We start from the raw sequence: 24,484 nt of genomic DNA on the forward strand, positions 1-24,484 counted from the left end.
ACACCTCCTTGAAGCACTAAATCACTTGCCAGAAAAGCATGAGTCATGTTGCTGTCAAGACAATAATAATTAAATATTGTATTTATATAGGACCTTTCCCATGCTTAAGGCACTTCACAGAGTCTTAGAAAGAAACAGCAGGGTATATGTCACATTATATACAAACGTTTCCTGAATAGAACACTAAAACAGATAGATACAGAATATAAAAAATCATTAAACAGAATAAACTTAATACTAAAAGAAAAGCCTGAACAAATAACATCATGTGGTATAACACACAAATTATCTTGAACATCTGGGCAGTGAGGAGGACTTTAAGAGGAGGCTGAATGTCAGGTTAAGTTAAAAGCCTTCCTGAATAGATGAGTTTTAAGTTGTTTTTTAAAAGAATGAATGGAGTCAGATGATCTAATTAATTTTGGTAGGTCATTCCAAAGTCTGTGCACTATATATCTGAAGGCCCCATCACCCATGGAGTGCAGGTTAGTGTGGGGCAAAACAAGATTGCCAGAATCAGAGGACCTTAGTATGCAACTTTTTCTCCCAACTATGGTTTCATTCTGCTGACTAATCTAGGTTCACAGGAATTGTAAAATCTTCTTGGTTATTATTATTTTTAGAATTGTGATAGCTGCATTTGTCATCAATGTATTGTCACCATTTTCCTCATTCTTTTAACTTTTTCTTCCACCGTTTTCCAGTCTTCCTCAATTTTCAGTTTGTATATCTCCCTTTGGTGGCACAGTCATAGGGGCTCACATCCCGGCTCCACCCAGCATGAAATCTGCATGTTCTCCACATGTCTGCCTGTGCTCCAGTTTCTTCCCACTGTCCAAAGACATGCAGATTAGTTGAACTGACAACTCTAGATTGGCCCAAGTGTGAGTTTGGTGTGTGTGTGTGTGTGTTTATATTTGTGTTTATATTTGATATTTGGAATTCAGGCTTCATATATTATGCATTTCATGTCTACATTTTGTCATTTATTACTAAAACATGAAAAATGTTTCTGTTTTAATGATTTGTTTACATAGATTGTTGTAGACACAGAACACACATGAAATGAAAGTATTCCAAATGACGGTATATTATTTACCTTCTACAACTCCAGCACTTCGCTCCAAGATAAACACTGAGCACTGAGAACCTTCTTTGCAAATTGAACTGCAGCAGAGGGTGGGGGGACACATTTGCTGATCGACACATTTACAAGACAAAAGACGCTGACAGAGAGGTGCGAAGGGAAAAGGTGGGCCGGGATTACAAGTTTTTTCCGTAGGCTTTGGTAATTCTAGTGTTAAACACAAAGCAATATGTTTCATTTCAATTTATAAATAAAAAAAACATGATCTTGATGCTCTTTTGAAAATTATCTTCTCCAATTACATATATATATATATATATATATATATATATATATATATATATATATATATATATAACCCTGTAGTTAGGATATAGTGGGTTCGATAATGGATGGATGGATATATATATATATATGGTTGAATAGTTTTACTGTCAAATAATGCAAAGAGTATGCAACACATGTTTTGCCCTAATTCTGGGCTGATCAGGCATACACACTCACTGCATCCCCTCTCGGGGAATCGAACCTCGGACGCCAGCGCTAGAGGCGAAGCCTCTCATGTTGTGCCACGGCTTGTGGTTCGTTTATTTGACAGTATGTAGATCGGGGTAGTTACATTCATGGTATTCATAGTCTGAATCACAATCTGATTGTATGGGTGGTTACCTACCAGGTAATGCTTGTGGTTGTATATATATACAGTATATATATTATTACTGTATTTTATTTCCAAGATGATGTTCTTTCAGTATCTTTATTTTAAGTAATATAAAGTTATTTAAGTGGAAATAAAATATCAAAATGAAAACATATTAGGTTATGTATAGATTCAAGTTTTTTTAGCTTTCTAATCAGGCAAGTAAATGACTCCAGGTTATTGGTTTAAAACATAAAAACAATTTCATTTGGTTTCTTACTCCAGCTATGAAAAGAAAGAGTTAAAATTTGGACAGCATCAAGATGTGTTCCATACTTCAGAAAAAGAGCTTCACATAGTTTGATGGGATCCTATTAGCCAAATTGTCATACTAAATGGGATTATGTCGACTAATTATCATATGCAGAAATGAGCTCCAGTTAATTGCACTGGAAATTTTTTAATTAATAAATTTGAAATTAAAAGTCATATTTTTTTTCTAGCTTTGGAGGGCAAATTCATCTTGTAATTAGAAATGGACATCTCTGATTTGTACTAATTAGACCTCATTTACATACCCAAGCAGGCTTTATCCGAGAATAGAAGATTACTTAGTAGCTTTAGGCCAGCTTTGTACTTTAGAAGAATCAATGACTGATTACTCCAAGTCCCACCCCTCGAACTACAATAGCTGTGTATTCAATTCACAACATTTAGCCTTAAGCTAAGGTTCTTTGAGAGCCCATCTAGACAGGTAGATTTAATTCTGACTAATTTCACTTTTGTCATCTACTTAAACACAATTTATGTCAACAATGTGTTTGTGCTCTTGCCCTACAGATTTAAAAATATCTAACCTTACACATAGTCAGTTTCAAATCATCTGCTAGTTTCTTTTTTATTTTACAATACAGTGTAATGGTGGCCATTTGTGACAAACACATACAGTACACAGTCAATCCATTCTTAATTAGCCATAGAGGATGATTGTTTGCAGCTTTCATTTCTCATTGCTTTGATATCGGGGGCAAAATTTTTCCTAAGAATAAGAAAATGACAGATTTTCACTGCTGAAGGTGGATGAAAGAACATACAGTATATTCTTGATAGGAGAGTTCAAATAGTCCTCTTCAGTTTTATAAATGACATAGAATAGAAATTACATAAAACAGAAGTAATAGAAATGTTGTATCCCAGTTATATTTTTCTCAGAGCAAATGCATTAAAGTTAAAAAGAGCGGCTAACCTACAGATCTAATCAGCAGTGAGTGAGGAGTCAGAGCAGTTGACAACTTAGAATTAGTGCTGAAGGCTATTGTGCCCTTAATAACTGTTGTTTTAAAAAGAGTTAATAATTCCAATTCCAATAATAACAGTAATCAAAAAGAAGTGAGCTCCTGAACAGTGACGTAGATGTCAAGGGGCCAAACCAATACTGAAATAGTGTAAACAGAGGTTTCATTGTGATGATTTTGTTCATGTAGTTTAAACATACTAATAAAAGATTTGGAAATGTCTGCTTGGTGATACTACTGATAAATCAGTTTTACTAATAAAAGATTTGGAAATGTCTGCTTAGTGATACTACTGATAAATCAGTTTTGGAGCTCAGCAACTGCAGGAGAAGTACACACCATCCGACCTGTCGACCACTACTCCCTGTGATAACCAGTAAGAAACCATTGGAATGGGTTTGCAGCGAAAATCTCATGTGGTATCATGCTATACTCTATACACACTATAAACTGATATTTACACCAGCACATTTCACCTCCTGTGGCTTCCTGAGTAATGACACTGTTAGCTCTATTGGAAAACAAGATGCCATCTTTGTTCTGTCTTTTTCTAACGCTTTCATTATGTATTACTTAATTTGCTTCTCCATTCATTGTATTTTTTAACCTTGCTTTTCTTTGTTGTTTGCTCCAGTTGTGTTACCTCATGCGCTTTTTTAAGTTGTCCATTTTTGTATTGTGTGTTTTAGGCTCATTGGACCAAATAAAATAAGCAAGATCTGCATATTTAAACAATGACTTTTGGGGCTGCTTTTCATCTCTTGTTTTCTGTGCTAGTGTTGCATTCTCTCCTGTGAAAACTACATGAATCTATCTCTTCTTCTTGATCATTGTTACTGGTTTGACATCCATTTTTTATGTTTACCCAAACTGGTTGGTTGCTTTGAAATCCTTTTCCTCCACTCTCTACCATCCCTGGCAATCATTTGAAGTCAAACGTGTCTTCTGCCACCACCTCTCACCACATACATTCCAAACTCTCTCTAGGCTCCATTTGTCTTACACACAAGTAATATTGCCTTCACACCAGGGGCTTCATTTAAGAGCTTTTTATGTGGATGACGAACTAGAGAACCAGTTTGGAACTCAGCAGGCCTCACAGCTTGAGGTCAGACCCTACAATGTCCAGGATCTAAGAATTGGTGCAGTGCAGATATGCACCATAATATGTGTGTGATGACAAAAGGGTTCTGCCCCTAACCCTAATGTAACCAGATGAGCTGGACAATGAGGACACCAACGAAAGCAAGGGGAAAGGTGCAAAGCGCAGACAAGCTTTTATTACAAAACAGACAAAAGCAAAAGGTGCTTCTAAAAGCCAAAAATAATCCATTATAAACAATGAAAACGTGTAGTTAAAATGCAATAAATAAATCCATAAAAATTAGTTTAAACAATGGCTGGTGGAAGTTGATTACACACAAAACCTGGTGCCTTCCTTAGCTGGCAGCTCCCCTGCTTCTCCCATCCGGGCTATGCAACTGGGGGAGTTGCCCTACCTGCAGCTGACTTCTCCTCTTGGTCTGGAAGCCTTTCAGTCCCTGGTTCCGTAGAGCTCCGAAAGACCAAGACTTAGCTTCCCCAGCGACCAGGGCGCTCACGCCGGGGCTTCCATCATCAAAGCCTCCGACACCTTTCGCTGCCTTTTATGGCGCGCCAACCACCTTCTGGTCACTCCTGCTCCTCTCAAGCACTCAGCTGCCTTCTCCTAACCGCGAGCTTGCTCTTTCTACTCTCGATCACTCACACTGGCATCAGCTTCCAGCTTCCCCTTCTTCCTCCTCTAACCTCTGTATTCGCGCTTCTCCTATTTATAATGGGGACGTGACACAGGTGTGGCGATTAGCAGCGCCCAGCATTAATTACGGATGCAGACGATTCCTCACCTGTGCACTTAAGCAATGAAACGCCCGCACAACGTCATATCTGAGAACCGTTCCGGCCACCCTTTATAAGCTGCGAAAGCGTCAATTATTTATTTAAAAACTGGCCTTTTCTTCTAAGCCACAGACCCGCTATACCACAATGTGGCAATACAGATGATTCTACACATCTGTGTGTCTATGCGGATTTTAAAGTGGACACTTCTTTCATGCCAGTATGTGTGAAAGTGTGTTGATGATGGAGTGGTCTGGAGGGCAGAAGAGAGAAGATAATACAAGGAGCCGATCCTTAAGTAACTAAACAGCTTAACTGATTGAAAGCTTTGTTGTTTCTTTTTATATCAGGCCCAAAGCATCAAACTTTGGTTTTATTTTTATTTAAATATTGCGTTTAACACCAACTCTACAGTGTGGAAATATGCATTGCTTGTATGGCGTGGGCTCTGTTGAGCACAGGTGGATGTTAGATGCTAGCAAGCGCGGCGCGTACAGTTGTAGCTGTGTAATTTGGTTAATGTACTTCTTTCTCTGCAGTAAATTAATTATTCCTGTAGTTATTTTCTGTAGTATTCATATTTTCCAATAGGGGGAACAGACTGCCATTATTAGTTACCAAGCAACCATGTTTTGTGATCTTCCATTTAGTCAATGCAGATGGTTTTAGTTCCTTGTGTAGTAAATTGGTTAATATGTGTGCTTTGATAAATTTAATTTTGTATGTTTTGATTTATTTTTATTTACATATTAAACTATACTCACCTTTAATTTATTATCTAACATATTTCTAAGCAACACATTTTTCTCCTAGAAATGTGAAGCAACTTCTTCATTTTAGGATGTAATTAATGTTTTTTTATTTTGTCATTTTTTTATGAAGTGGAATTTAAGAAATGACAGAGTTATCACACTCCTTCTACTGCTCCTTTTGTAATAAAATAAAGCTAAAGTCTTACCTATTTAGGTGTATTTTTTTCCAAATCTTTTTTATTTTGTAATAGCTTATGCTAAATTTTATTATTTATTCCTTGTCTGTTAACATATATTTTTACACTGCTCTTGTGTGTAAGCAAGGACTCTTTTAAATACATTTCATTATGATTATTTTTATTGTTATTAACAACAACAGTAATAACTAGTTCTTTGTAACAGCAAATACAAATCTAGTCTCACAGAGCCAGGCGTGATTCTCAAATGAGAATATACATCTGGGGACAAGCAGTTTAAAAAGGGTGTACTGAGTAGTCCTACACTACAAAGGCTTCACCCACAGGGATTCTTCCTAAAATACCTGACCCCAATTCCTCCAGTCCGTGCATTTTAAACTGCCACAGGAGTATCAGGGAGAAATCAAAAGATACTGAACAAAAAGACTTGATGCTGAGAGAAAATAAAAGCTAAAATTCCTGTTATACATTCAGAAGCTCAGTAGCACAAGGTAACTGAAGTTTAATAGTAATTTGCACATTGTAATGAGTGCTGCAGCAATAGAGACAGACAGACCAATGAAGATCTCCACAGCTCCACACGTTTGAGAAGTGCCTCTGTCTGCTATGATATCTTTCTGTCATTTTAACTATTGCCTCACTATATGACACAACAACAGTAAATAGACATAAGACAAGCATTGTGGACTATAGGGCTATTTTTTTTGCATTACCAACTAGACACTAATGTTAAATTCATTTAGACATACAGTCAGAAGGCGGATGTTGTGCAGCTTCATCTGTGAGTCTACTGGTGTTGTTAGGCAGAATTGCTGATTCGGGTGTTTTAAGTATGAGATCTTCATCTCCTGTGGCTTCTCATTATCAGCTCTCTTAATGGCAGTCCTTCTGATGAGGTGTGACCCACCATTTTTTACAGTTCATATTTTCGTGAATATAGCTGCAAATCTTTCAAGTGGACATCGACTCTTACACTATTGCCACAGCACTGAACAACAGAGAGCACACACGACATCTGCGACAACATATTGTTCACATTTACCATTCGTCCATTGATGCCGTCGAATGCCAACGTATAATCTGATGCTACAAAAAGGTTTTCCCTATAAACAGATAATTGAACTGCACTCTGCTATTTTAAACTACACAGAGCCTACAAAAATAGGAAGTAAATCCTCTAAGATGGTGTTTCTTTAACACTGGGGGTCTCTGTCGCTGGGTTGTAAGTGGATGTCTTTGGGTCATAAGCACGTAGCTAAAAGAATACACTCATTTCACCAAGGGAAATCATCCCTCCCACATGCTCTCCAATTTCTGCATGTGGGAAACCCCAATTGTGTTATCCGTGAACATAAATAGTTAAAACTGGGTCCTATGTCCATAATGGTTGAGAACCACTGCTCTAAGATACAAGTAAAACATAAAAAATAATAATAAAAAAACACTAGTCTGTCTTGAAAGAGGCAAAGGAAAATTTTTATGTTAAGGAATGGGAGAATGAAACATGGTCAAAGATTTGTCTCAAGGTCATTACCAAAAAGGCAATGCTGATCTGTCACAAACCCCTAATGTTATTTAAAAATCAAAATCAAAGAACAAGGTTGAGAGTCAAAATAAATTTAAAAACACCAAAATAAAAAAAATTACAAGGTTCTTCCAATCCAATTTCGACTAAATTGGGTCAGTAAGTGGCAGTTTTAGTAACATTGCTCTGGTGATGTCAGAAACTGAAATGAAATTCACTCAAGGTTAACAATAGCAGCACTCACCAACACACAAAAATGTTGTTGCATAATAACAGAAAATAAATCTGCTTTTAAAATGAAAGACTGGAAAATAAAATTACACGACAAATTAATTCTCTGTTATATTGTAGAAAACCACCAAATAAATATAAACATCTCCCAAAAGGTCAAATAAAACATTACCAAAAAAAAAATCAGGACAGGCCTCTCCCACTAGAGCTCAGTCTCTGGATGAAACCACCTGGTTTAAGGGGAAAGTGAACATGAAAATGGGGCTTATAGTTGGAGATATGAATATAAGTACTACACACCCAGAAACGACCCTCCATAACTTTTCCAGTGTACTAGATATCCTAGCCTTGGACTATGACAGCTTAAATCCAAAATTAATTGAATTTCATACTCCTCACATCCATCTACTAATACAGCAGAAGGTGGAGTTTTTTGTCAATAAAGAGATTGTGACCAGCAGGTTTCAGTCTGGCTACATGAAAAGGATCTTGAATTGATGGGTAAAACAAAACTCTCCTCTCCTCCTAATAACATATGGTCCAATATACCAAAGAGCTAGCTTGAGGAGCAAAAAACTCTCCTGTGGTTCTCCGTGTAACAAACCACACTCTCTGCTTGACCCTGAATACGGATACAGGTTTTCTTTTGCGATCAGGTAATTGTTTGGTAGAATCACCTTCTTTCTCAATTCAAGCTTCCACTTACACCATAACTCAATCAAGAAACAAATTCCAGTCCACAAATCAAATCTCAAAATCCACAAGAAAACAGTTTCCACTACAACTCTCAATGCCGACCTGGAAGGCCTGATCCCCTGACTGGAATATGAAGGCACAGTATAGTCCTCCAGCTGTATATCATGGTGGCCTCGCCCACTGAAACAGTATTTTAATAGGGGCAGAGCACATGAGTAAATACAGTACATTTATATGAAACTTAAAATATATGCAAAGTAATTATAAACAAGACAATATTAAAAAAGGACAAAAAGCATAGAATGCACATTAAAGACATTTAACTAACAAAGAGAATGCAATAGATAAAACAACATTTCCTTTTAAACCTAAGCGGCCCAGTACCGGGCCAACAGAGGTTCAAAAAATGTTTTTAAATACTTTTCACTGCATCACACAGACAAACTATGCCACCCTAGGCACAAACAATGCGTCATTTGAAAGCTACGGGTGTCTACTACACACTTCTAGTGATCACGTCATGCATGTCATAAAAAAACAAATGAAATCCAGCCCAGTAATGTTTCTGTATAAGGAATACCCAAGTGTTATACATCAATCAAAAGGTCTTGAGCAGTAGATTTCAAACGATGCATTGAACCCCCGCAACTGCATGCCAAAAAACAGAAAAACCATGACATCTCACATCTGCATTTTCGTGTGCATTTACATATAACTCCACAAAGCAACAGCAAAAATATACCAGTAACAAATCAGCATTTACAGCAGGTTCTGCTGAGCAAAATGAGCCCTCACATGTGTATGTACGATGAAGTAATCTCAAGAAAAATAACATTATTCATCAACACAACCACTATTCCTGGTCTTGAACCATCTGGGGATTCAGGGTTGGCTCTTTCTGAGTGAGTCATACTTCGCAAAACTCACACCATTGGAATAGCTGAGATTATGATGTATCTAACGACACCCAATGCGGCCATGTTTGAACAAAAGCTGCCACTCTGACTTCAATACTCACTGCCCATGTGCCAGTGAGAAAGGGAATTTTTGTGTGTTGTCACATATAACTTCATAAAGCAAAAGCAAATATAGACATGTTATGTATCACAATTTACAGCAGACTCTGCTGAATAAAACTAGCCCAAGCTCATCACTGTGGGATGATGCATAAGCGAGATATTCACCCTTAAAGAGCAGGTTAGTATTACAGGTGGCTGCAGCAATCTGGCTCAGTGGGTTGTGCCATTGCAAGCCTTATACCATTTATTAGCGGCGACAGAGACTTTTTCAACAACATATAACATGCCCACTTTTGAAAGAAGGATAGCGACAAAAATGAGAAAAATAAACGAAAATGTGAGTTTTTTGTGTATGTATGTGTGTGTGCTTATGTGTGCATGTACAATAAATATAAATGTGTGTGTGTATATGTTGTCATAAGCACGACAAAAGAGCCACAAAAAAAAAGCTTTGGGGCAGCCACCTGATTATATTTCCTGGCTGCAAATGGATATTTAAGGTACCGATTTGTACAGATTGGAGTCCACAACTGAACTAATTTGGTGGCGCAAAGATGGCAGCTGTAAAGGAGAGAGGAAGAAGTGATGTCACTGTTGCGGCCGGAACCGGAAGTGGTGTCATTGAGTGCTGGAAGTGATGTCATCAGTGGGGGGGTGGAGATAGTGACATTGGCCCCAGGACTGGAAGTGACATATCAGTAGAGAGTGGACACCGGAAGTGGCGTCATCAGGGCCACATGGAATTTCCCATACTGTAACTGGGCTGCAGTTGAAGTGAGAGGAGGAGTTAGTACACTCCGCCACCCCCTGGTCTGGCATGGAATTACTCTCATTCAGGCCCTTTAGCACCCTTCCATCCGCATGTGTGTGACAATGTATATGTGAGAAATTATTTCTATTTTATATAAATATTATATTATTTATATTTATATTTGTGCATTCCTGCCTGGTAAGGTTCTGAAGGAGGGAGGGTGCCCAATGCTGTAACTGTTTATTTCTTTGTGTTATCAACATGAAACTTTTTATAGGTACAGATGACATATTTGGGAACACCTTAGAGGGAGACATTAAAAAACTGACCTGCCATTGCTTAAACTTGAGATATACTTTATTTTATAACAAACATTTGGAAAAATCAGTGTCCATCTATGTTTTTTTTTTAACTTTGGCAACAGTTTTTGAGGCTTAAATTTGAAATAAACAAAAATTCAAGTTATACTTGAAGTTATATTTCAAGTTTTAGTGAAAAAATGACTGTCGTTCCTTTATTTATTGGATAATAAGGCTTTGTAATGGTGTCCTCCACTCTGCTGGAAATTGCTGAGAAGTGCCCTCAGGGTGTAAGAGGATTTAAAGGGCTAAAACATGACAGTCATCAGCTGACAAAGAACAGCAATACAGATTTAAACATTAAACTGAAAGCCTTATAACCACAGGAAAATATATTGGCTAGAAACTGTGCTTAGAATTGAATGATTTTAATGTGACAAAGGAAAAACCACAATAACAAAGCAAGAGCGCAAAAACTACCCACATTGCACGACTCAAATGCATACCTCTGGAGATGTCTGCTAGAAGCACTCAGCACCGTTCAGCCAAATGTTTGCCAGACAGCGCAAGGTCAGCAAACAGCTGAAAGAACTTAATTGGTAGCTTTTACTAATTTTGTGCCACCATGCAGTCCTTCTTAGTGGTGGCTGAAGATCAAGAATCCAGCCAGGCTGAATGTCTTGTGCTCAGTGCATTCCTGATATTGAACTGCTTTAGTCTGTTTATTTATTTTTTAAATACTTTAGTTCCTTTACAGGAAAAATGCTACTGGATTTTTTGTACCTTTTCAGGGGCTTGTATTGTGTAGACAAGGAAAAGCAAAAGGCAGTCCTTATTTTAATGAAGAAGATATGCAGGATCTGGAGCTTTAAGGCCCCAGCATTAAACTGGAGAGCTGAATGCATACATGTGCACACTCACCTACAGCAAGTGTAACCCCAGAGCACTGCAAGGGCCAGTCGCATCCCAAAGAAATAGGCTGGCAGCATCTGACATAAAAACAGTCTCAAATACTAAAAACCCAATAGTTTTCTAGATAACAAATTACATTGAGTGTACAGGTATGATGCAAAATTGGAAAAAAAAAAACTGCTGAAGAAGATAAAAATGAAGCTTGTTACAAATATTTTAAGAATTACTGAGGGAAGCTTACTACCTTTTTTTGCACAACATCAGGTGGGACTGAAATCTCCTTCTCTTTCGTCCTCCAGAGTCGGGGCCTCTCGACTCTGACTCCCTGAGCTATGGCAACGGGCTCCTTTTATGGTGGACCTGGAAGCAATTCTGGTGATATGACGTGGCCAGTTGGAAGTACTTCCAGGTTATAAGAAGGCCAAGGAGGTCCTCCCCCAGTAGATCCCTCTATCATCCCCAGGGATTCCCACAGGGCTGCACTTCCGAACTCCAACTCCCATGCAGCCCTGTGGGTGTCCAGACTGAGACTCAGGTATCTAGTATAATGGGGGATGAACTGCTCCCTCTTGTGTTCTCTTACCATTTCCCTTTGCCTTCGGGCACGCTAATCAGGACAGGAATCATAAGGCGTCCCAGCCGGGTAATGCCCCCATTTATTCCATCCTTCCATTATGTCATGCCAGTAAGGTAAGGAATTCACCTCAGTCCTGGGCAGGATGCTCATCTGTCCTCTGGGGCATCTACAGTATATAGAAAGCAACAAAATGTCCAGCGTCTGACAGGCGTCCACTGCTAGGTCTGTGGTCAGCGTAACATACTAAACAGTCTGGTGTCTGTCCATGCTGAGGCACAGCACACTAATAACAAGTAAATTAAATATTCTTAGTTTAAAGTGTCTTATAAGAAATATGCAATTATATGTCTCAGAATAGTAGTAACCTCACTTATTCGCTTTGCGTATTTAACTTTAACAGAAAGTTTACTCACTGGCGCTAAAGGTATATAAAACAATTTACACAAAAGGTAAACATATGGAATGAATTTACATTACATAATTTTCACTCACTATTTTATAATCACTATGCAATCTTTTCTCTTATCTATATAGAAAACGTAAAAAAAAAAAATCCAGCATCCGTTAGTGTCCGAGTGTAACATGGTAAACCGTGTGGCATCCATTCATGCCTGAGCGTAAATCGCAAACCTTCCGACATCCATCAGTGTCCAGGCGTAACATTTCAGTGGTCATCTGCTGTCCACAATAATATCGTTTAAAAAGTAGTTACTTTGAATGAATCCCCTTGGGAATAAATAAAACCTAAATTGAATTCTTCTTCAGATGAAGAGCAATTAGTACATGAAACCAAGTTAAAAAAGGCAGAATGATGAAAAAAGAGAGCTAGAATGTTCAATAAGCAGACACAGCATGAAGCACAAAGACAATGGAAAGTAAACGCTAAAATGTCCAGTCAACAACAACAATGAGAAGCACAAAGAAAGAGTAAAGGCTGCAATGTCTGAAGAACAAAAGGTAACAAGAAGCACAGAGAATAGACAGTTTGATCTGATAATTATTAACTAGGCTCCATAAATATTCTATGGGTGCCAGGATCGCATCTCCACAAGGTTTTGGCTGGCATGGTTTTAGGATTAATAGTGACATTTACCATAGTGCTGCATTACATCCAGTTAAAAAAGAAAGAACACAGTTTACCAAAAAAATTGTATACAAAGAAACAGATTTAGTTTTTAACATCCCCAATCCATAAAATAGACAAATTAATAATAATACAAATTAAATATATGATGAAGAAGTTCCCACACTTCCAATAACATGCTCTAGCAAATGTTTCTGCCTTTAGTAGACATGGTATGTTATGCAATCCTAATATCACAATAACATACAGTACATATTTCCTTTTCCAATATTTTAGTTCCATTCTTTTCCTGTTCTGGCAATTTACCATTGTGCTTGTTTTATTAAACAGGCCTTTCATTAGTTTCCTAATCAACCTGATTATCTCTGTAGTTCTGTCTAAAACAATGTATTTCATTGAAGAGGGGCAATTAAAACAAATTTCCTGTAGCACCTTAACTTTAAAAAAATTAGTTTATTAGAAGGTGAAGATCTTTGATACTGTAATATAGGTAGGACATTTTTCAATTCTAATCCTTAAAGAGTTTATACAGTACCTTTTTCACACCTAGGTGTGTTTTCTAATATAAGGTAGCACAGGAGAATTATAACACAAATGAGAAGCTTTGTTTTATAGTAATATGACTGCAAGATGTATGCAGTACATTGTGAAATTTGTCTTTTTTAAACAGAGTCTCTCAATCACGTGTCGACTGGTTTCTATTCTGCTTTAGCTTCATTACTCTATGTGCTGAATGAAAATTATCATTTGCTGTGATTACCACCCCAGATGAAAAATCATCAAGTTATTATCTGTTCAACAAAAAGTAGTTGCGATGTGACTAGCCCTATAAATTATAAATATAATTTTTTCTTGCTAATGCCATTCTACTTTCTACCTGATACAAAGGATCTCTTTGCACACTGCTTGATCTCTGGCTTTCTCAAGAAATACATGTGAAGGCAGGAGCTAACTCTAATCAAGTTGACCTCCAAATAGCTCCTTTTCTTCGTACCTTTAGAAAGTGATTTCAAACTTTCCTCTACTTACCCTTAAATAGAAAGAGAATAGCAGTTTAAAATTACCCTGTTAAAACACACTTGAGTAATTGTCTAATTAGAAGAAGCCACGTGATTAATTAAATAAAGAAATTAGGGCAGCAGAAATCTCACCTTCTCCTTTGCTGTAAAATGCATTCTGGCTGCTTGAACTGGATAGGGCAATATTTTCTAATTCTGATTCCAGCAATTCATTGCTCTGCTAGTATTCATTACAGCAAATCAACTACTGTAAGCACACAATAATTCTACAACCTAAACAAATGCTAGGTTTAGTGCAGCTTTTATTGTTTTAATTATCTTTCTTTGTTATAATTAGTGTTGCTTATGACATGAATTTTTTAGTGGGGACAGCACAGACCTTGGAGAGACATCCTATCAGAAGAGGCTGAACCTGTGAGTGGCAGAGTGAGTGAGTGAATGAGAGAGCAAGAGAAAGAGAGGTGATTACTCATCCAATGCATTGGTCTGGGCATGTGGCCACTGGTGCTCTCGGGAGGGATCCTGGCTGGGATCAGCCCGCAAAGTTTAGGAAAGTCAGTGGTGTGAATGTGCAGGTTGAGGACGTGGCAGAAAAATCACTATGCTGCCTACAAGAAGCTGTGGAAGTTTGGAGCGGGACCAGTGACATTGAAGTGTAGCCTAGGAAGGCTATGGATTATAGGAAACCTCATATGAGGTAGCAAGGAAGAGACACTGTGTTTTGCAATGTATCATTTTTCCAGTTCCAGTGATGATAAATATATCTCTCTATTATAAAAAAAATCTTGGGCAGAAGACGAGGAAGATGAGATGTGATCTTCGCGGAAGACACTTTGACGTCCCGCAAGAGACACTTTAACATCCCGCGAGACAAGGCAGTGAGACAAAAGGACAGCTGCTGTACAGGCTTTTAAATGATCGACACACAGCTCGACAAGCAGAACACACAGCTCAACAGCAGCAGCACAAAGCCAGTAACTGATCCGTCTGTTTTTCCTTAGCATGCGTTCAGGTCCCTCCCTTCACAACGCGAATTGGCTGTAGCATAGCGTACCCCTGTCGGGGGTGGGGAGCAGGTGGGTGAGCGAAGTGAACAAGACGTAATCATCTAACTTAGTTGTTGGAATGCTTTTGGCAGACACACTTCATGTGCTCCCAGCTGTTAAAACAACGACAAGCGATAAGCAGAACATGCAGATTACCAGCAGATGATCCGACCGCATCTCCTTAGCATGCATTCAGCCCCCACCCCACCATTCTGCAAGCGGAAGAGACACGAAGTGGCAAGAGGACCGCTGCTGTACAGGCTTTTAAATGATCGACATGCAGCACGATAAGCAGAACACACAGATCACCAGCAGCTGGTCTGACCGCATTTCCTTAGTATGCGTTCAATCACAATGTGAGCAGCGTTATATGTCCTGCTAGGGGTAGATTTAACCACACCCGGGGCCAGAAATAAAGGACAAATATTGTTTTTAATAAAGTTTTAAAATAAAAGTAAAAATAATGCATATGAAACAATTCCAATGAAAATAGCAATCTCTTTAAATTGTATATCTGGTAAACCAAACCCGGGGGTGGGCGAGCAGGGGGCGGAAAATCTATCAATATATTAATAAATTAATATATTCTTAAGGATGGGCCAACACGAGAAAGAAAGAAAGAATGGAAAAATCAGAAGGGAAAGATAAAAGAAATGGAAAAAGAAAAGAAAAAGGCTGGAGGTTTTAAAAGGGACGAATCAAAAGAAAAAAGGCAGATTGGAAGAAAAGAAGGAGGTTAAGAGATGGAGAGAGAAGACAAGATTGAGTGAGCTCGTCAGTGTTGGGGTGAACGAGTAAGCGAGTTTGATAAAGAGAGAGAGAGAGAGAGGAGACCGGCATCCTGGATGAGAGCCCCTGGAATTACTGTATATACTTGCATATAAGTTGGGTCTTGAAACCCGAAAAATTGATCCTAAAATCAGACCCCGACTTATACGCCAATTCAAAAATACAACATCTATTCTTTTTTTTTACATCTTGCTTCCTCCAATCTCATAGCAGTTTCTCAGACACATCGAATTTTGCTGCAGCAGCATAGTTACCAATTTCTTTCGCCACTTCAATGACTTTTAATTTAAAACCAGCTTCAAATTTCCTTCTGATCGAACCCACCATTGTAGATAAGGGATGCTCTTACGATAAAGGTGTATGAGGGTGTGAAATACAAAAAACACAAAACAGTACAGGTATTACTGTGTGGTCATGTAAGCACAATACATAGAAATAAAAGGTTGTGTGCTCCGTAATTACTCTTTCAGGTAGGCGTTAGCATATCATAATCTCTTGGACCAATAACATGAGTTTTCTGCATTCGACTTATATGACCAACATTATAAAATACTGGAAATTATATGTTAAAATCAAGCCCTGACTTATAGGCGGGAGAACTTAAAGACAAGTATATACAGTAAGCATACGGCCAGCATTCAGGATTGGTGAAGTGGGTCACTCTGGCTGAGTGATTTTCTGGAGCTGGAGGGCCAGCAGTAGTAGTGACTTGCCGTGAGGCAGCGGGAGTCAAAGGTTCAGATGGGGAGCCTCTCTGGAGCAATGGACTAGGGGGGAGTCCAGATTGGGAGCCATGTATTTCTTTGAATGCAATTCATTATCTTTTTTTTTTAAATGTGAGAGTTTAATCATTATACCCCAAGACAATTTCAGGGTTACCAGCCAAAAATAATTATGCGCAGCTTGTTAAATTTATTTGAATCTTACCTCCTATGAGATTATAAAACACACAATAAAATAATGGGGGTGGGTTATTATCTGGTAAATATAACAAAGGTAGGCAGTTTGCACTTGTGTTATTTCAGAGGTGGTGTGAGTTGATTCCACTTTCTGGTGATTTGGCCATTACTGCATAAAACAGAAAAAAAAATTTATCTTGTCAAAATTATACAAGACTAAGGTTTTCTATAGGGATCTTCAATACCTGATATTGAAAATAAAATTAATTTACTTAAAGCAATTATAAGGTGGTCCAGATCTAATTATGCAATTTTCATTATGCTATAACTTATTACATAGAAAATCACCCGAAAAATCCCAGACCATCGAGAAGTGTGTGAACTGATGACACGAAGAATCGTGTTTGCGCCGAACTGGAATCGTCCCCGCATAAATCAAAGTCATCCAGACGATCTGGATCTGCATAATTAGATCTGGACCACCCTGTATATTGTTAACAATTTAAATGATTGAAATTGTAGGATGATTTTGCTGAAGATTAACTTTACACTTACAGTATGTGATAACTTGGGATACTTATAATATGCAGGGGTGTAAACCATAAAAATATCAGGGACTAGAAAAAAACACGCCCTAATAGCTTTCAGATAGATTGCAGCAGAAAAAAATAAATATGTCACATTTTCACTTTTTTTTTTCAGGTAATCGCCCCTATGTAGTATTGACAGCTCGTGTTCACCCTGGGGAGAGTAATGCCAGCTGGGTAATGAAAGGTACACTGGAGTTCTTGTGCAGCAATGTTCCCGCAGCTATAATGCTGCGTGAGACCTTCATTTTCAAGATCATCCCTATGCTTAATCCAGATGGTGTGATCAATGGCACGTGAGTCTCTTTCTGGCATACCAGTTGTTTTTGTGTGATTCTGAAAGTCTGCTGATTATGCGGTAGCTCTGCGCAAAATCGGAAGCCAACTGCAATTGAAGGACATGTCATTCAGATGATGAGTAATTATACTCAAATCACAACCTAAGACCAAAAGTTAAAATGTAATTCAGTTTGTTGCTTAACTTACTTTGCTGTTTGTCTTTAATGGATAACTTAAAGTCCCTCTGTTTTGTGTAAAGACAAATGTGAAGTGTTCGGTTAAGCAAAAGTTTTTTTGGGGGGGTAATCTGCATTATCTTCCAGGTCATTCTTGGCACTTCAGTTTAAGCATAGTTAGCATCAAATATTATCAAGCAAGACTCTCATTTACTTAAGCAATTGAGTTTATGCCATGAAGTCTAATTAATAAATATAACAAGCAATTATAGAGGATTTTCTTTGGATAGTTTATGATTCTCGGCATATACAGTTGGTATAAAAGGGATTTTAGAATTCTTTTTGAAAGATTATTTGTAATATAAAAGATTTGCCTCAGTACTTCAAAGTTTTCATGTGAGCCGGAGAAGCGTGTACACGGCAGGAACAGGATTTGACAGTACACCAAAGTAAAAGAATGAAACACGCACTGGTAGGAATGATATGCAAGTACTGAAAGGATTAGACGTTGTAAGAACACTAGTGGTTGCTATCGCCCCTTAAACCCAACAGACAGATGCTGACACAAGATGTATTTTAATGCTTCTTTCTTTAAGCAATGCCTCCAACGGACCCCAGCCACAATAAATGGGCAATATCAGCGCCAGCGTTTGTGTGTCAGAATCCGGGGGTGGTTGGCGTTAGTATGCATCGTGGTACACTGCAGAGCTATAGCGCGTCTTTAGTGAAAACAGCCGTGTCAGATGGGGTTGTATGGATTGAATCTGAACGCGACTGAGAGAATGAAAAGTGACTAAAAAAAAAAAAGCTAACCTTTACAAGGATCATAAATTGCACCGGCTTTTACAGACTGAAATCAAATGTATGCTTTTATTCTAAAACAGTAAGAATAAGAGCAGTTTACTTCTCAAAACGGAGGGGCGCAGGATTGAACTCGTGACCTCTTGATTCCCAAGCGGGAGCTGAGTTTATTGAACCACGGAGACAGTTACAATAAACTGGTGTCAATGTCGCATGTCAAGGCGGCTTTTTGTTTCTGCAGTTATATTTTTGAATAAAAGCGCAATTGTGTTATTCTTGTGAAAATGTTTCTTTGCTATTTGGACTTCAGGCTTCATACATTATATAGTTTATGCCTACATTTTGTCATCTACTACTAGAATATAAAAAACGTTTCTGTTTTAACAATGTGTTGAAACAGATTACTGTAGAAACGGAACAGACATGAAATGCGTGTATTCCAAATAACGATCTATTATTTCCACTCTAAAACTCCACTTCACTCCCAGATACTCAATCAAGCTGAAGTTCGTGCACGTTCTAAATTGGTGGGGGGATGGAATAGCTGGCTGCTCCTAGCTTCTCTTTATCAGCACATTTAGAAAACAAAGGGCGCTGGCGGAGAGGTGTGAAGGGATTTAAGAAGCAGTTTAAGGTGGGACGGAATTACGAGTTTTTTCGTAGGCTCTGGTAATTCTAGTGTTAATAAACACAAATCTCTCTTCCACACCTCCTAGCAAGCTCTGTCACACTCCTCCCGACTCCGGCTTGCTTGCTGGGTGCTTCACAGGCCTTTAAATAGTTCTTGACCTGGAAGTGCTTCTGTTCTTCCTCCCACGTGACTTGCCAGCACTTCTGGGTCAGATAGAGAATCCCAATTTTTTTAATCAGCCCGGAAGTACTTTGAGGCTTCTGTTCTCATGACTTCCTAGTACTTCCAGGCTGCAAGAGAAGCATGGCTCCCCAGGTCCATTCACAGCTCCCCCCTGGCAGCACCCAACAGAGCTGAGAAACCGGACTCCAAGTCCCAGGATGCCCTGCGGGAATCTGGGGCACCGCTACACTCTATGGGAGCGGCCATTTATCCAGGCAGTATCCTGGAAAAGCTGCCTTCCCCCATCCTTCCATCTAAGGGGCGTCCCGGCAGGGTTGAGCTGCCGGCCATCCGCCACAACGTCATGGGATGGTTTGAGGAGAGACTGCTGTAGAAATAATTACATTGTGGGTGTAGAAAATAAAGAATGAAAAAATGGGAGAGGCAGTGAAAGAAGATATCTCCTCTGCTTGGTTGGAGACAACAAGGAATTCCAGCTTAGTATAACTAGATGCCTACTCTATTTTAGAAAACAATTAATTTGTTAAATAGGTGTGGAGATACCTGGAGCTGCCCAGAAGAAATTCTATGAATTAGGTCTAAAAAGCAATCCTGATCCCAGAAGCTGTTCTGAAGATTGTTCCAGAAATAACATTAATTTGGAATTTAAAGGCTTACCAGTAACCCAATGAGTATAAAGAAGGGAGGAAAGCTGGTGGCAAGCACTGCCAGGATGAAAACAGGCCACGATACAATGAGAGCAGGGGGAATGAAGATTAAAAAAAGTCATGAGTTGTGCATCTTTGTGAGAATGTGAACTGGTCAGAACACTTGGCTGACAGAAAAAGATAAATGTGTAGTCATATGCGGAGCAAGAACAGAACTTTGATTATCTATGTATTTTGTTTTTAGTTTCTTCATTCCTTTATGGTTTGATAAAAACATTTGTTTTCCTTTAACTTATAGTCTCAGTGAAGTCATTTCAGGTTCAGAAGCACTACGAGAGTATTCCTTCTTGGTTTTTTTTATATATATAAAGTTTCAGTTGTGTTGTTGTTTTTTTTTTTTTTAAATAAAAAGAATATTAAACAGCAGTTACCGATAAAATAGGTTTTCAAGATAGCATATCAAGTTTCCTTTTAAGCCAACTGCCATATTTCAGTGTTCAGAAACTTCAGTTAATTTCCAAGTGCTGCAAATAAAAAAAAAAAAGAAAATCAAGTGTGCTACATATTATTACCAACGGTCTCCAAAGCATAAAACAATCCAGTTTCATGAAGTGCTTCTGAAGAATTCTGCAGCATCTTCTCTTTAAAGAAACTAAACGTGATACATAAACATTATTAAGAAGAGAGTAGAATTTAGCAGCTATGCCAGAAAGCTTTAAACAGGACACAAGGCACTCTAAAAGCAAGGAGTCTGTGAGGATAACAGTGCTGTTTTGTTTTTTTACCTAATTTAGAAAGGGGCCATTAGTTCTTGGCTGCCTGAGAGTACGTACTTTAGTACTTTTCAGTGAAATTGTCATGAATTATAACCTTTATTGTTACCTTGACACTTCAGAACCTCTGATTTAATTCTATACTCGTGAAGCAGGAGGTCCTCTTATATGGCTACTTGATAAAAACTGAATATTCAGGCAAGTAGGCCAGTACCAGTATATTGGAGAATTGCAGAATATTCAATTTTTTGCTCTAAAATAGCAATTGCATGAGTTAGACAAGAGAAGAACATTTAATCAAAAAAAGCTTGAATTAAGTCTGCATGAAGCATACAAATGAATGTCCTTGCAGTCTAAATCTTAATAGATCTGATGCCTTGTCTCATTTGTTTATTGGAGTCCCCTTTCATTATTTTCACGTGTACATGCAGAAGAATTGATCTGCCTCTTTCATTTTTATTAAACTGTTTATTTGGGCTGGAAACAGATTTGCTTGTCAATTGAAATCGGATAGTGCAGATGTCTAGTTACAGGGGCCATTTTTTTTCTTGATTTCAAAGTTCCTTATCAATAAAATGCAGCATTTTAAGTTCATCAGTAGTGCCTCAGGGGTGTCTATAAGCTTACTTATTTATAGAAAGCTGGCGAAATAAATAGTATGGACTTCTGATTTATGCGTTTAATCAAACTGCTTTATCATTTTGTAATGCTACTTGCCTGTGAACACAGCAGACAGAATATTTAGTTGCAGCAAATGGACTGGTTTTAGGTCACATGTGATAAAAGCAACGAGGTGCGTGTGTACAGTAACGTGCATTCTTACGAAATGGCCGTGAAGGAATTGTTTTAACACTTCAAAAATCAGTGTTGTACTGTACTGTTTTTTTCACTGACATTATACATCAGGCAAACCTTTATTCTCTGCTGGCTTAAATCTCTAATAAATTATATGAAGTCAGATGCCTTTTCAAGTCAAGCACAGGAAAAAAAATACAAAAGAATGGGTAAACAGTAGCATTTAAGCAGACTGGAATAAAAAGGAAAATACTCATTTCTTCAAACACCTTCTCATTTAAACACTGGTTCAGACATATAGGGAAATAATCCAGATTTAGGTGGGATGTTATGGTGGTCTTCCTTGGTTTCAGTAAATACCAACCTAAACCGTCTGTGCAGGAAGCTTTCTCTAAGTGAACTTCAAACCATCTCTTATATTAAAAAATCCAAACCAGGCCACCTGTATGGAAAAAAATTAAGCAAGACTTGCATAGATGGTCTACCCTTTATTTCATATTGTTAAGATAAATATCCTTCCTAAGCTTCTTTGTTATTTCAAAACATCCTAATATACATCAATAATTCATTTTTTAAGAAATTAGATTCAACCATAACCTCATTTATTTGGGATCCAAAAGATGACCCTACAAATACCTAAAACAGAAGGTGGCGTGGCTCTACCATACATTTAATTTTATTACTGGGCAGCAAATGCACAAGCTATAAAAACCTGGACATGGACACAAATAGATGAACATACACAGGCTTGGTCAGCAATTGAAATAAAATCCTGCAGTACTTCTTTATATTCCTAGCTTTGTACCCCAATAAATACAAGTTATCACCAATATACTTACAACCCAATTGTGCTTCATTCACTCAGAATATGGAACCAATGCATGGAGTATTTTAAGATAGAGTAGTCTTTATCTGTGGTACCTCTGCACGAGAACCACCTTTTTCCACCCTCCCAAACGTACATAGTCTTTAATGTCTGAAAAGCATTCGGGATTAAATCACTTAGAGATCTGTACATAGATAGCGCCTTTGTATCCTGCAAATAATTACACTCCAAATTTAACTTTTCAGCAGCACATTTCTTTCACTACCTTCAAATTAGAAACTTTGTTAAACAGAATCGTCCCAATTTTCCTCACCTCCTACCTACCTCTATGCCGGAAAAAATATTAATCAGTCTTAAGTACTCAGATAGCTTCTCCGTACTCTATAAAACCATTTCACAGTCCCTCCCTTTCAAAGATCCAAGAGTACAGTGGGAAAAGGATGTCTTACTCAATAGTTCAGAAGTGGAGTGGAAAGTAGCAATGCAGAGAATCCACTCGAGCTCCATTTGCGCAAAGCATACAATTATTCAACTCAAAATTATATATCGAGCACTTCTGTCTCGTTTAAAATTGTTCAAAATGTTTCCAGGGCAGTTTCCAACCTGCGAATGTTACAATCAAGTTCCAGCCTCACTGGGTCACATGTTTTGGGCCTGCACCAAATTAACATCATTCTGGACCAAAATCCTAAATGCCTTTCTGATAGCTTTGGTGTCACAATCCCTCCTAATCCATTAACAGCTGTGTTTGGGGTACCTCCAGATGGGCTTAAAGTGGAGAAGGACAAACCAGCTGTAATTGCCTTTACTTCACTATTGGCACGTAGACTTATCTTGCTCAACTGGAAGAATCCTAACTCTCCTCTTCTAAGTCAGTGGGTAACTGATGTTATATATTATTTGAAATTGGAAAAAATCTAATTCTCACTTAGAGGATCTGTACTCATTTATTAATTTATCTATTTACCTATTTTTACTAGCTTAAAGTTTTACTCTGCTGGCCTAGCTCTCTTTCTCATGGGTGGGGGTCGATTTGTTTCAAACCTAGTTTTGTAAAACTTGACTTGTTTGTGTGGAATGTTATTTGATTTTAATGACAAAAAAAAAATCCAAACCTAGAAGAAAATATGTATAAAAACAAATAGCGCAAGGGCACTGAACAAAGAGGGTTTGAAGTCCATAGGCTTAAATACTACACCACACTGCCTGCCAAGCTGAATCTGTATATCTGTAACACCTCTGCTGCTCTGGACCACTGAAGTTAGTTTACCATCACAACAGATCTGTTTATTATGCCATCCCACTTTGCTGGACACATTGATTTGGAAAATCTTAAAAAAAAAAGAGATGTAAGAATGCTGCTCATCGATTACAATTCTGTCTTTAATGTCTTTCAACAAAAATAGTGTTAAAACTTGAATGCCTTTGTCTGTGCATCTCAACTTATAATTGGGTATGTAACTTTTTGACAAACATACCAAAGACAGCGAGAACTGGTAACACAATTTCATCCACTTAGGCTCTTAACATTGCTTTATTGCACCAACAGGCATCTTTCAAGGAGCTTTGGGATTTAAACAGAATTCTAGTGAACTGTTACTACTGAACCACGTAGAGCTTTCTGACAGGATGAATCTCAGATTTATGTATGTGGCAAATTGACTACTAAAGAACTCAAAAAATACAATCTACAATTATCAATACCAATCCTGCTTAGCTTCAACTTAAACACTTCCTCCACTCTTTAAGGGTATATCCATTTCATTATTAGGGATGCAAGGCATGCAGCTAATGTCATGTTTACATCTCCATCTTCCAACAATTGATCAGGTTAATGAGCCACTTATGAACACTACCAGCACCATTACAGACCATACACCTGTCTTGTGCCATACTGGGAATTTCTTAATATTGACATCTGAGAAAAATATTATTGAATTTCATTATACTATGCTGTTAATATATTCCATGTGTACTATACCAATTACGGTGTGAACCCTTGGGGCCCATTCAAGTGGCATGCACAACTCCTAGTCCTTCTGATCATTTTTGATGAAGACACCTTTTGCTTTACTCTTTATCAGAAGGGT

The 24,484-nt window shown here is 38.0% G+C and overlaps 1 protein-coding gene across 3 annotated transcripts in view; it reads left to right on the plus strand.

Annotated features, from left to right (window-relative positions):
- LOC120541399 (cytosolic carboxypeptidase 4) overlaps nucleotides 1-24,484 on the plus strand; it is a 917,845-nt gene that overhangs the window by 503,047 nt on the left and 390,314 nt on the right. For all 3 annotated transcript variants that reach the window (XM_039772988.1, XM_039772990.1, XM_039772989.1), the window contains one exon: nucleotides 17,399-17,579. In XM_039772988.1, the coding sequence (XP_039628922.1) occupies nucleotides 17,399-17,579 (181 nt within the window). The remainder of the gene's footprint in view (nucleotides 1-17,398; nucleotides 17,580-24,484) is intronic.

The sequence above is a fragment of the Polypterus senegalus genome, chromosome 12 (genome assembly GCF_016835505.1).
Source record: "Polypterus senegalus isolate Bchr_013 chromosome 12, ASM1683550v1, whole genome shotgun sequence".
NCBI lineage: Eukaryota > Metazoa > Chordata > Cladistia > Polypteriformes > Polypteridae > Polypterus > Polypterus senegalus.